Genomic DNA, 13,754 nt, shown 5'->3' with positions numbered 1-13,754 from the left:
GGGCGCGTTCGTAGTGGACTGGGAGTTTCCACTCCTGTACGCGTTTCCACCAGTCCCTGTCATTCCTCAAATGATCAGGAGGCTGAGAAGATTCCGGAGAACCATGATCTTAATTGCCCCAGACTGGGCCAGGAGAACTTGGTACCCGGACCTTCTGGACATGTCCATCTGCCCTCCAATTCCTCTTTCACTCAAGGAGAATCTTCTTACAGAAGGGAGGTCAGGTTCTCCATCCAGACATCAGAACCATCAACCTTCACGCCTGGCTTCTGAAAGGTTGAGATACAAGGATTGGGACCTCCCTGATGACGCAATGGAAGTGTTGCTTTCGGCCATAAGGCCAGCAACAAAGTCTTTATACCGCTGCCGTTGGAACAAGTTTTGCAGCTGGTGTAGAGAAGAGAATATCAACCCCTTTTCATGTGGTACACCAACGGTGTTATCCTTTCTACTCTACTTGGCAAATTCAGGCCTTCAAGTTGGCACTATCAAGGGCTATCTCGCAGCGCTATCGATCTTCAAGCGCACTGCGGAGGAACCTTCGCATTTCAAATTACCCTTAGTAATACAATTTCTAAAGGGATTAACTAATGTCTACCCTCCAAAACCTTTCCAGGTTCCTTTATGGGACTTAAATTTAGTCTTACATTTCCTGATGGGTACTCCTTTCGAACCACTCCACTCTTATTCGCTAAGATTTCTCACCCTTTAAACTGTCTTATTAGTGGCTTTAACCTCTGGTAGAAGCGTGAGCGCATTGCAAGCTCTATCTTGTAAACCCCCTCATACAATTTTTCATAAAGATAAGGTTGTCCTACAGGTGAAGCCTAATTTCCTCCCGAAGGTGGTTTCTGAATTCCACATCACTCAGAAAATGAGTTTACCTTCATTCTATCTGCCTCCCCATCCGGGGAAAGAGGAAGAAAGGCTACATAGGCTGGACCCAAAGCGGGCTTTAAGCTTCTACATCAGCAGACTTGCTAGGATTAGGCAAGCATACCAACTGTTCGTGGGTTACTCAGGGCACAAGCTGGGACTACCGATAACAAAACAAACCATTCCAGATGGATTATTTTGGCCATCTTGGAATGTTACAAACTGGCAGGGAAAGAGCCTCCTCAAAATCTTGGGGCTCATTCAACCAGGGGTATCGCAGCCTCCTCTGCCCTCCAAAGAGGGGTTCCGGTTCGAGACATATGTGCGGCTGCCACATGGTCGTCCGCACATACCTTCACAAGATTTTACAACCTGGATTCCTCCTCCAGTCAAGAGACTAGGTTTGGCAAAGCCGTATTACATTCGGTTCATTCCTAAAAGGAAACATGGCGTTTTACTCCCACCTCCAATTGCACACCACTGCTATGAGAGTTTATCAAAGATGAGGAATACGTCGGAGGACACAATCCCTTCGAAGAACAAGTTACTTCTTACCTTGTAATGTTCTTTCGATGGGATGTTCCTCCGACGTATTCCTTATCGTCCCTCCCATCCATCCCCGCAGTAATACTTCCCTTGTGGTTGCAGCTTACGCTCCTTCAAGGTCAATAACCAATTCATATAAAACAACTGTTAACGTCAAAACGGAACTGAGCAACGGACGCTGCGCGAGTCTATTTGTTACCGTGGTGACGTCGGCGCCGATACGGAGGCCGTCGAGGGACATAGGCTAGAGGGACGTCGACGCGCAGTGCCCTCTACTGAAAAATAATTTCCGAGGCCAGCAAGCTGGGAGATAATCGATCAAAGATAAGGAATACGTCGGAGGAACATCCCATCGAAAGAACGTTACAAGGTAAGAAGTAACTTGTTCTTCTGTAGCTTGTATCTGCTTGAAATCCCTTGCACCCACCCTACCACCCACAAAAGAGAAGTGGGACACAGACCTTACTCAGTTACAGTACAAATAATATGCTTAGGGATGGAAAAGCCATCTATCCGAGGACATCATCCTCTGAAGCATGATGGGTTCTTGTACATGTAGGATAGGGATAGTATTACATAACGGCCAAGTTATCGTATTTGAAAAATATGCAGTACTCTGAGCCAACCACTACATGGCAGACTATGCATAGTGTGATTTTAAACCAATAAAAGCTACAGGAAGATTACTGGATCAGTAATATTTGTCATCTTCAGGTGGATGTTCCACTGACTTGAGGTGGGAGTGATCAGGATGGGTTATTTCTGTGTCAGGATGCAGAAAACAAATGCTAGAATGGTGATTTGGTGAATGTGAGACAAAGCCACTACTTTCTGCTGGATTCGCCCCAGCATTTTCATATGAGCTCAGTAGGGTAAAGTCTGCCAAGGCTCAGAGCACCCCATAAGGAGCCAAGGCATATGCCAACAGGAATTAGTCCTTCACTGCGGATATCCCTGCCCCTCCGACCTCCTGCACGTCTGGAAGTGCACACTTTGGGCTCATTCTTCAATGCTGAATCACTCCTCACCTTCACTGTTTGCACTGTGGATTGACAGTTTGGTAGCATCTGGCACGGCCTCTTCCCCTCCTGGCAGACACCTTTCCACAGCTTCTGCTGTCTGTTATTGTGACTGCCAGGAACTCATCCTGTGTTGCTTCTGTCTATTAGGGCACTCCCCTGTGAGGGTTCACACTGGTGGTTGAAAGGTGCAAAGTTAGGTGGTGGTCTGCCAACTCTCTGTTCAGTCAGGGGTTTCCATGAATTGCAATGTGGTAGTACCTGATCCCAGTGGGTATTAGCATTTGCGTTTCATCTGCCATTTTGGAGTGAGCAAATTTCTGGCCCACTACTGTGTATGTCCCTGCAATTCCGTATGCCTATTCCTGTCATTTTGCTAGCATAGTGTCTGTGCTTTGCCGGTTTGCGGTGATGCTCGCCACAGCGCTAATCCTTTGTGGCCATCTTCTCGAGGCTCTTGAGCACCCCTATAGAGCAGAGTTTTGATGGCTAGGTTCATCTTTGCCCAATACATCAATCGGTTTTGTATCTAGTATGTGGAAAGCAAATACACAAAGCACCTGGTGTCTTCTGTTTGGGATCTTCATCTGTGAACACATATTCATTTACTAGCTATCGTGTCATCCAGAAAAGTAAGTGTGCTACACTTTGTCTTCTAAACAGTCTTATTATTTTTCATAGAGGAAACCTGGTCTTTAATCCCTAGCGTACTAATATAATGTTGCCTTACACAGGAGATTATTATTCTGGTTTGTATTTGGGTTATGTGGCAGGAAGTAGCAGAGCACTGTGCATGTCATTGAGGATACCATATGAGGTAAAGGGTATTCCAATATGTTGAATGGGTTGTTCCAGGCCCAGCCATGGTATGTGATGTGGGAACACAACGAGCCTAGGTGGCGCTTGTGTATTGACTGAAGAGTAAGGTCTAGGGTTCCTTCCTAAACTGCAGTTGGTGAGGTTCGGAGTGCCACCAGAATGCGTTCCAGTTGGCCGGGGATTAGCAAGAAATGCTTTTTTGCTAGGTTTTTCCTCATGCTTGAGGTTTTTCTCTCGAGCCTAACATGGTCTGGCTTCTGGGGGAGCGCAACCCACCTGTGCTGCACCCTAGTAGGCAGGAATGCGAGCAAGGGTTGCCTTACAGGTAATGCAGGCAATCTTGGAGTTTTCTGGGTGGACAGTACAAATCCCTTGGGATGGGGGAAATGTTTGATTTGTGTTTTGGGTTGTGCCACCGTGTTGAGCCACCCTAAGTGAAGCCTGGTGCATCGTTAGAATGTTAGTGAGGAAGGCCGTTCACCCCTTGATGTGGAAGGTTAACAGGCATGGACTGTGGTTCTGAAGTCACTGGTTGGAAGGAAGGGTTTTGTTCTTCTGAAGGAGGATTAGTCTTTTTGATCTATTGTGGAAGGAGAAAGTGCTGTTCAATAGTGAACCAGAATGATTTGACGGTTTGGACCAGATGAGGTATGAAACCATCACGGTGCATTTTGTTTAGCCACCCTTAAATGGCACCCTGCTGAGATGGGTTATGGAGTAAAACAAATTCAGTATTTGTGTGATTGAGCCAAAGGTTGGTGCTAGTCATCGATGCTTAAATGGAAGCAAGGCAGTTCCTGAGGAGTGAAATGTCCTGGGTTTCACTGACTTTTAGGTAATATTTAGTATCGCCTGTGTATTGGTGAAGTAAGATCTCAATCATTGAGAAGTGATCCCAGTGACACAATATATAGATTAAATATCACCAGGAAGAGTACTGAATCTGTGGTACTTGGGTGATATTGGTCTGACCATGTGGACGTCTTGGAACCTGTCTAAAGATAAGATACAAACCATTTGAGAGCTGTGCAAGACAAACCTATTTGTTTCACAAGTAGGCTGATCATTATGAGATGGAAAACAATGTGAAACACTGCAGTGATATTGGGAAAGACTAGGAGGCATGTGGCTCCTTTGTCCACGATTTTAAGAGAATCGTTTATTATCTGGATGGTGGCTGTTTGAGTGCTTCATTTTGGCCCGATCCCAGATCTGAGCAGGCCATGTTGATTATTCCTGGTGTTGGTTAGCATCTGCCTTTTTAAATGATTTTTAATATGAATAGGAGATGAGGCTAATGATTGGTCGGTAGTTAATGTGATAGTCTGGATCTAGGCTGGCTTATTGAGCAGAACGTAGATTACTTCTGTTTTTAAGGTGCTTCAGCAGATGCCTTGCGTAAGTGAGGCTTTTACTATTTCGAGGAGGGGGTTGAGGGTGGCTTCCTTGATCTGCTATAGGGTAGCGAGATGGGTGTCCTATTTGTTTTGGTTGGTTCAAGTAATGTAAGGGTGTCGGTAAGATCCTTAGGGGTGAGCAGAGTGAAGGGGGACCACATGTGTTATGTTCTGTAGGATCAAGAGCGGAAGGCAATATAGATCTGTCGTATGTGATCTATTTTGATGAAAGCGTTTTTTCATCATAGACTGCCTTCTTTCTTGGTTGAAAAACATTACCTGATTTAGATATTTATCGGGTTTATATCGTATATGTCCATAAAACAAAACCGTTTGGGTCTTGTGAATACTTTTTAATTCTTGTGTTCTTGCACCAACACGTAAATCGCTTAAGCGACTCTGGATAGATGCAGCAGGGATCAAAATTGGGATTTGTTGACTAGGAGCAAACATTTGCTGTTGGGTATCGGCATAAGTAGTTTGGCAAGAGCTACCTCTAGGGAACCAAGAGCTAGTACAGTATGTGTAGCAAATGTGTGCAAGATGCAAACTGACATTTTCTCCCTGTCATGTTATCCATCTTTTCCCAATGTCTCCTAGTATGTTCTTTATCATCCTTTTTATACATCCCCAAACATAGATAGTTAAAATCACATAGCTAAGTTTGTATGGCACCACTTGTACCAGGAAGCAAATTGGCCCTGTGCTCCTGGCAATTTAAAACCCTGGGACTGTATCATGCTTTGTTTATTTATTTGATAATGCGCGCCAAGCCCTTGGGCAGCTGGGCGTAACAGTACAGGTAGACTCGAAGCTTTGTTATAGTGCCTGACAGAGGCTATTACAAACAGAAGTAAATTACAACAAATGATACAGTACATACAGGGTCATAATGGGTCAGCATTGGAAGAAGACGGTCTTAACATATGCATATCATGATCAGCTAGATGAGGGGGAGTTACATATGGTTGCTGTGCAGCCATTTGAGAGCGTTACTTCTAAATCTATTGTAGGGAAATGGGCGTCTGAGGTCAGGTGGGAGTGTGTTCCATGATTATGCAGCTCTAACAGGGATGCTAGATCCTCCTGCCGTGGTTAGTTTAAATCTAGGGACTTCGAGTAAGAAGGTGTTGGCAGATCTTGTCAGTCGGTTTGAGGGTCTCCTGTTGATTTTTTCAGATAGGTATGGGGTGCTAGATTGTTTAGGCATTTAGATGTGAGGGAAATAGTTTTAAGGAGGATTCTGTCCTTTATCTTTAGCCAATGGCCCTCAGCCCGGTATTTGGAGATATGCTCTCTGCGTGGGATATTCAAAGCTGCTCTTAGGGTGTTGTTTTGTAGTCTCTGGAGTTTGTCAATGACCGACTTGTCGGCTCCTGAGTATAGGGCGTTACAATAGTCCAGTCTAGACATAAGAGCATTGGCCAAGGTGAGGCAGCTGGCACTGGACAGGAGTGGTCTGGCAGCACGGATGAGTTTACGGGTGTAAGTGGTTGTAGAGGCAAGGGCGTTCACTTGCTTTTTGAGGGTGAGAGCTGAGTCGAGGTAAAAACCTAGAGTTTAAACCTCTCGCATAACCTTAATAGTATTATTATCAATGTTAAATGAAGCATAGTCCGGGGTAAGTTTAGTTAGGTTATGGTCTGATCCGAGGAGCAGGATTTCGGTTTTATCGTCGTTCACGCAGAGGCCATGGGTGGCCATCCATGCCTGAATGAGGATGTATATTTTATTCACCAAGGCCAGGACTGCTTCATAGTTGCCCGAAAGGGGTATGAGGATCTGGGTGTCATCTGCATAATTTGTGTAGGTGACACCCAGTCTGTCCAACTTGTCGAACAATGGCTTGGTGAAAATGTTGTACATAGTGGGTGAGACACAGGAGCCCTGTGGGACTCCACATGTGATTTGGATGGGATCAGCGCAGGTAGAGGTGGAGAAGACTCTCATGGTCCGTTTGCCTAGAAAGGATTGGACCCAGGCTATAGCTTCCCCTGTGAAATTTGCGGCGAGCTTGACGTGGTTGCATAAGACTGCGTGATCCACCAAGTCAAAATCTGCTGACAAGTCCAGTAGGAGTAGCAACGCTGTTTCCCCACTATCATTAAATTCCTCAATTTTAGTTTTAAGATCTATCTGTTTCAGTGCCATGGAGAGGGCGGAAACCCAATTTGCGCGAGCCTAGTAATTGGTTGGCTTCTAAGTAATCTTGAATTTGGAGATAGGCTACTCTATCGATGATTTTTAGTAGGAAGGGTACGGTGGTGATAGGCCTATAATTGGTTGGGATGGATGGATCAAGGGTTTGTTTTTTAAGTAGGGGGAGGACCCAGGATTCTTTTAGGTTGGCCGGTACTGTGTTGAATTTGAAGGAGGAGTTAATGAGCTTCGAGATAAACGGGACTAAATCTTTAGCTGCGTCTTTTATTATTTGTGCTGGGCAACTGTCGCCCTTACAGTTAGATGGCTTCAGTGAGAGGATAACCTTTTCAGTGTCGATAATAGAGATGCGTTTGAGGCTAAAAGGCGGGATAGTATTGGGTTCAGTCGCTAAGGGTACTTGTTGATCAGTAGAAGGGAGGGAATCCTTTTTATTAGTTATTTTGTGTTGGAGGGTGGAGATTTTATTCAATAGGGCGTTCTGTATGTTAGTACACCATATCTTGTCCTTGGGGACAGTGTCAGTTGGTTGAATGGGGGATTCCATTTCCCGGAGGATGGCGGAAAGTTCCTTGGTATTAGATTTAGCATAAGTAATTCTGTCATTGAATACATTTTTTTTTGTATTCATAATTTCTGTCTTGTAATGTTTGGAGAATTGGGTTAAGTTAGCTTTATTATTGTCAGTGGGCGAATTGCGCCAAATAGTTTGGAGCGTTCTTTTCTGCTTTCTGAGGTCCTAAAATTGGGGTGTGAACCAAGCATTAAGGTGGGCTTCTTGCTTATCTTTGCGTAGTTTGGGTGGTGCAATAGTATCTAGTGCATGAGACATAGCTTTGTTAAAGGTGATTACTAGGGTATCTGTGTCAGTATTGTTCTCCAGGCCATTAATAGTAGGCAGGAGGAGGGGGATGAGTTTTTCTGTAGTAATGTCTTTTTTGCTTCAGGTGGGGAGTGGTGGTATCATTTTGATAATTTTGGGGCTGAGGAGATCAAGTGTGGCAGTGAAGTTTATTAGATAGTGGTCGGTCCATGGTTGAGGGATGATGTCAGCAATGACTGTGTTGCAGTTAAGTTCAGATACCCAGTCAAGGGTTCTACCTTTAACATGTGTGGAGCTGAGGACTTTTTGGGTAAGCCCGTGGTCATTTAGGATGGCTGTTATAGAAAGGGCATTTTTGTTATCTGGCTCATTAAAGACAATGTTAAAGTCAACCAGCAACATCGTTTGCGAGTGGTTTTGGGTATTGTTAGCTATGAGGGTGGTAAGGTCATCTTCGAATGTACCCAAGGGACCTGGGGGCTATAGATCAAATGGATGGTTAGCGTGCGGTTATTAGAGAGTGGCCGTTTTGCTTAGAGTACTTCGCAAGAAGCACAGGGAGGTGAGGTGGTGAGCCTGATGGGCAGAGTGGTTTTAGCGATGATGGCTAGGCCACCGCCTTTGGCTTTGGGTCTATCTACTCTGTGGATCTGTTAATTGTCAGGTACGGCTAGCATCAGGGAGGGTCCTGCTGCCTCGTGGAGCCAGGTTTCTGTTACGGCAAGGCGGTCGATACTACCGTTTTTTAGTATGTCAGCAATTTCGGTTGTATGGGCTATCATGGGTCTGGCGTTGCTAAGGGATCCAATTAATGACAAAGTATTCCTGCATTTCTCTTTCCTACACTGAGGTCCGAGATTACATTCATTTTCTTCCAGAGTAAAGGCCACACACACGTGAGATTTCTGATATATGTTCCCATTTTACAAATGTGTAGGACATCAATGTGGGCCACATCGCAATGATGCTTCTTCGTGGCTAAAAGATGCATCATTTCCAGAAGTAAAGTGAACCAGTTTGGTTGAACCTTGTGAGCATATGGTGTCAACTTCTCAAGTGCTTTTTAACTTTACAGCATGGTTGTAAACAAGAAGAGATGGCGCAAAAGCAGAATGATGACACAATGATGGGGTTTCGGGAAATCCTAGTTTTTGCCCTCCTTTGTTTACAACACCACCTCTGTCATTCCCACTGAGTTATTTTCTTCTCCACACTCAGTATAGGGGGGCAAAAACTTAAGACACTGGCTTGACTGTTAGTGTGTATACATACAGGGGACAAGCTAAGCGCTGAAAGACTGTTGTCGGGATTTCAGGACAGCAACATTGTTGATCTCTTTTCTGGTTGCTTCTGCCGTGCATGAAATTCCCAGACAGTTGCGAAGGAGAACGCTTAAGGTCCTGTTTCCTTGTTTGATTAATAGATTTGCTACACTTAAGACTATCACTTTGCGTTTTGGCTATTCTGTTTTTAACGCTGTGTGTACTCCCCTCAGGTTACTTCATGTTCGAAATGGAAACTGCAAATACCATTTGGGTGAAGAAACCTTCAAACAAGCCCAGAGCTACATGGACAAGCTTTCAAAACACGGCCAGCAAGCCAACAAAGCAGCCCTTTATGGAGAACTCTGTGCACTGCTATTTGCAAAAAGCCACTATGATGAGGTGAACATTCGCATTGATTAAATTGTTTTGTTTCCTGATTCAATACCATCACATTAGGTAGTCGTGTCTTAGATTATAATTGAACAAATATGTTCTTTATGTGCAAAGTGTAAAGTTTATGCAGGATCAGTTTTTGGAATTCTGAAGTATGCTGATAAATGTTTGGAGTGTTGGTCCAGGTTGGGAAATACACTTGGGTCCTTGATAGTCGCAGCAGTGTTTTCTATTTGCCAAGCACAGAGAACATCCTTGTTTTATGCTGCCCTTTCACGCTTATTCTATTGTGAATTGGGATGTTTTTGATTCACTTGGCATACGATGTTCGGGTGTATTCTGATCTTCCTAAGGTTTCAAGTTCTAATGGCTGTGAGATAGTTTTATGATATAGATACCAGAAGCAACACAGCAATAAAAACTGCAGAAGTGCAGATTATCATTGTTCAGGCGATTTCAAAATCCTCGTCTCAGTTTTGTCTAGTTGTTTTTATACAGTGGTAACTGTTAAGAAAGATTTTACTCTTTGCTGCTTTCTCTCAATAAGACATTAGGGACTCTTCGTTTTGCTATTGTTTTGAACCTTTCCTCACTTTTGGAGTCAAGTGAAGCCTTTTTGCTCCATTTACTTTGCTCGGCTCATCTGTTTTGCAGGCACTGACCAGTCTCTATGGCTATCCGTGCAGCTACTTTGTGGGTACTTGCATGTGCCTTCCAGGAGGGGCTGGTAGCAGCTGATAATTATACAGTGTTTGTGCTTTTAATAGTACTGTGAAGTTTTGTATTTTGCTACTTAATGTCGTATAGAGTACCATATAGTCTAAAATGGCCTTGACGTGAGATTTTCACCTGTCCTTTGGCCATCTTTTCTTCTGACCTTCCAACTGCTCTGGAGTGTCTGGATTTTCCATGTATGGTAAGCCTTTTCCTAGGGAAAGCGCCAGCTTTCACAGGCAAAGTAGCAGTCTATCTGTGTGGCTGGATGTTGGGGGCTGGGTCTGCCTGGACCCATTTCACATTCTGACCAGGTTTCTGTTGCTGGGCCGATACAATGACCAGAGTCTGTCTAGGATTGGACAGCACCTGCCAGTTTAAATGGTGCAAATCTTTGCCATTGGTGGTCTGGAGCATTTCCAGCACGGATCCTGGATAAAAGGAGGATCATTATTGGAGCTAAAACCCGACAAAGGAGAACAGCCTGCGTAAGATCCCAAAATCGTTTTTTTGGAAGATCGCCAGCAGCCCTTTCTATACCTGCACAGCAAAGCTCTGCGCCTCTGCAGATTTCAGGAAGACTTTCTTCAGAGCTTTGAACCCCTTGATAGTTGTGAACAGCCAGTCCCAATCTCTGCTCGAAGATCCCGCCACTGGAAGCGTTCAGAACAGTCCATGAACCATTTTGTGGACTAGCCATTCGTTCTACTAGGCTACTTAACGGCAACAGTCACCACCCTAATTTGAACCTTGGTATTCAGCAGATACTCAGCTTATGGAACAAAGAGCAATTCCTGAAGTTGCGGCACTCCGCCACAAATGGGGACATTGCAGGACCAGCTTCTTTGGTCTCACCACTAAGGTTGTTTCTGGCCATGTTGTCTAAGCGCCCATCTCTTCTCCCTGCGTGATGCATGCTGGGGGTTATTTCTCTTGTGATGGTCCCAAAGTGTCTGTGTCCTGTGTGACCAGAATCCGGTCCATCAAAGCATGGAACCGCCAACTAGCCAGATCCAAGAACCAGATAACTGAAGTGACCTCTGCACCTGCGACCCTCTGGGCTTCCTCCAACAGAACCAAGGCATGAATTCAGAAGGCACAGTGATTTCAGGAACTATATGGTGGTCCCTAAGTGAATTGGAGTAAAGGTTGTAAGTAAACAAACTTGTTTTGCCCACCTCTTGTATATAGAGTTCTATGAGTGTACGATCTTGGCCCTCTCTCTCTCTCTCTCTCTCTCTCTCTCTCTCTCTCTCTTTGCCTAGCCCAGCCCAGAACCATGGTTTTCTGGCCTGTTATCTTCCTCTTGGTCTCCCCTAAGGTGGTCGGCTGGGGAGAGTGGGTCTTTTAAAGACTATCCTTGTTTTTGCCGAACCTTGAAACACTACTACTTGTTGGCTCAATCCAACACTTGCTTAACTGCAAAAAAGTGATTCTTATCGTCCTGAATATACTTGTATTGGGACCTGTGACCCTAAGGGCACTAGGCCCCCTGCTTTTCGAGAAAGGGAAGGACTTTTTAAGCTTGGAACCTTATTCCTGCAGTTTTGTCTGGTGTACTTTAACTTTTTTCACAACCATATTAGTTCAGTCCTGATTACTTAACTGATTATATTTCTTTTCTGGCTTTACTAATCAGCAGTACCTTGAAAGTAGTTCAAGAATGTATTTTTATTAATAGTGAATGTTTGTGTCTGACTGACTTGTGGTTTTAATTGGTGAGTTTTCTATGTACTAAATAAATGACTGTATTTTTATACTTTCTGCCTAACCTGTATTAAGAGTGTTCTGTGTGTGCATAACTGAACCTTTCATCGCTCCCACACCTTCCTAATGCTAAGCCTTGCTGTTCAGTTATACTATCCTGAAAGCTTTTGGCTAGACATTAGTGTTTGTCCGTGTTCATCAGAATAGGGTGGCCTCTAAATCTTTTTCACAGGCCTTTTCTGAAAATCCATCTGAAGAGTAATATGCAGCTTCTACATGATATGAGTTTTATTTATATAGCGCCTATACACAATGTGTTTCAAAGCGCTTCAAGGCAAGGGAGGGAACAAGGGAAAATACAACCACTTTCTTACAGGCCATGAACAGTAAGGATGTGAAATTAACTATCGTACTAGGCCTGACGACATTTCTGGTAGAGCCGGAGAATAAGAAAAGGTGAGAGAGAGGGTTGCAGAAAGGGAGGGGAGGAACAAAACGAGCGACTATCGTACTAGGCCTGACGACATTTCAGATAGTGCTGGAGGGGTGGTGGGGAGGAAAAAAACAGTAATGGGAGGATGGAGGAAACAGACGAGGTTGCTATCATATTAGGTCCAGGGACAATTCTGTTAGAGTAAATGCATAGAAGAAAGTAAGGGGAGGAGATAGGAAAAGGGAGAAGGGAAAGGAGGAGAGAAAACAGAGTAAGCAGTGAAAAAGAGTGGAGAAGCAAGAGTGGAGAGCAAAGACAATTGCAGAAAGTCAGTAGTAACACATAATGTTGCAAGCCAGGATACAAGATGAAGATGGGAACAGCATGATTCAGGGCCACCATGAGTACAAGATGCAAAGGAAGTCCAGCATGAGAGTTGAGAAAGAGTGACGCAGAGTGAATGAATGAAGTCCTTAAAAGTCAAATCCAGCATTGGCCACAAGACAGTGATGGTGAAGGAAGGCACCAGGTGGGCGGGGCTTGCTAAGTGGTGAAAAAGAGCAGCAGGCAGGTACCAGGTGGGCAGGGCTTAGGCCAGTTGACCTAGATCCACTTGCCCCTGCACACATGCTATAAGGCACTGCATGTGTGCAGAATTGGCAACACAAAGTAGGTTTGATTAACGCACAGCGAACTGAGTTTCACAGGGCCTCCGATTGCCATGTTCTGTGTGTGGTGCAGCTGGATAAAATGGAAGACAAGCTTAGGGTTGACTTCGTTTGTAGACTCCCTACTGAGTGTAGTGTTCTGTGCTGCCCAGCTGCACCAGTGTCTTGCTAACAGCCTTTTTGTGCATGGGATGCCGTGAAGACTGGTCCCTTCTTAAGCTGGCTGATAGGTGAATCTTGGTATCATATTTCAGTAATTTACCTAGAATTGCTACAGTTCAGTTTCCACTTTTAGAGGGACTGAATCTACTTTTAGTGGTACAAGTGTTACTTTTGGAGGGCAAACTCCAGTTATGTCAAAGTTACTGGGCTTGCGGTTCTGCAGCCCATTATAGTAGTAGGTGTCAAAAACTTAAAACGGATACCCGTTTAGTTAAGAGGCTTTTGTAGTGTGCCAAGTCAACACTGTCTTAGTCTGAGCCCATAGTCCTGTTCAAAGAAAATGGTATTGTATGCACCCCTCCTCCAGGGCCATCCAGACATTAGTCTGTGGAAGGAAAAAAGTAGAAAGAGACATGGATGAGAAAGAGGCAATATATACAAAAGACGGGTGGGAGGGATGCAGTGAGGGGCAATGAATGTTTTTTGAGAGAATGGGTGCATGTAAGCCCTGTTACATGGACCATAATTTTATAATGAAGAAAAAAAATTGTCCTTAAGCATTTGGGATCAATTGGACTGTTTTGAGGCAGATTTTGATAATGTAAAATTAGTACACGATGTAGTGTTTGGATGCTTGATGGTAAAGCCTTGACGTTTGGGGCTTATTTGCCGTGCCCATAAATGTAACTTTTCCCACAGGACAAACTCCAGAAGTATAATTCTGGGACTACAAAACCTGGGGAAGTGTGTGGCTTAGTCAAAAATAGACTTT

General features: G+C 44.4%; 1 protein-coding gene across 4 annotated transcripts in view; it reads left to right on the top strand.

Moving 5' to 3' along the window:
• The window catches only part of APPBP2 (amyloid beta precursor protein binding protein 2), a 1,587,742-nt gene that overhangs the window by 718,121 nt on the left and 855,867 nt on the right, over positions 1-13,754 (top strand). For all 4 annotated transcript variants that reach the window (XM_069615072.1, XM_069615071.1, XM_069615073.1 and 1 more), the window contains one exon: positions 9,136-9,304. In XM_069615072.1, the coding sequence (XP_069471173.1) occupies positions 9,136-9,304 (169 nt within the window). The remainder of the gene's footprint in view (positions 1-9,135; positions 9,305-13,754) is intronic.

Source organism: Ambystoma mexicanum, chromosome 9 (genome assembly GCF_040938575.1).
Source record: "Ambystoma mexicanum isolate Mex_15411 chromosome 9, UKY_AmexF1_1, whole genome shotgun sequence".
NCBI lineage: Eukaryota > Metazoa > Chordata > Amphibia > Caudata > Ambystomatidae > Ambystoma > Ambystoma mexicanum.
The sequence above is the reverse complement of the archived record's forward strand: the minus strand, read 5'-3'. Positions and strand labels throughout refer to the sequence as shown.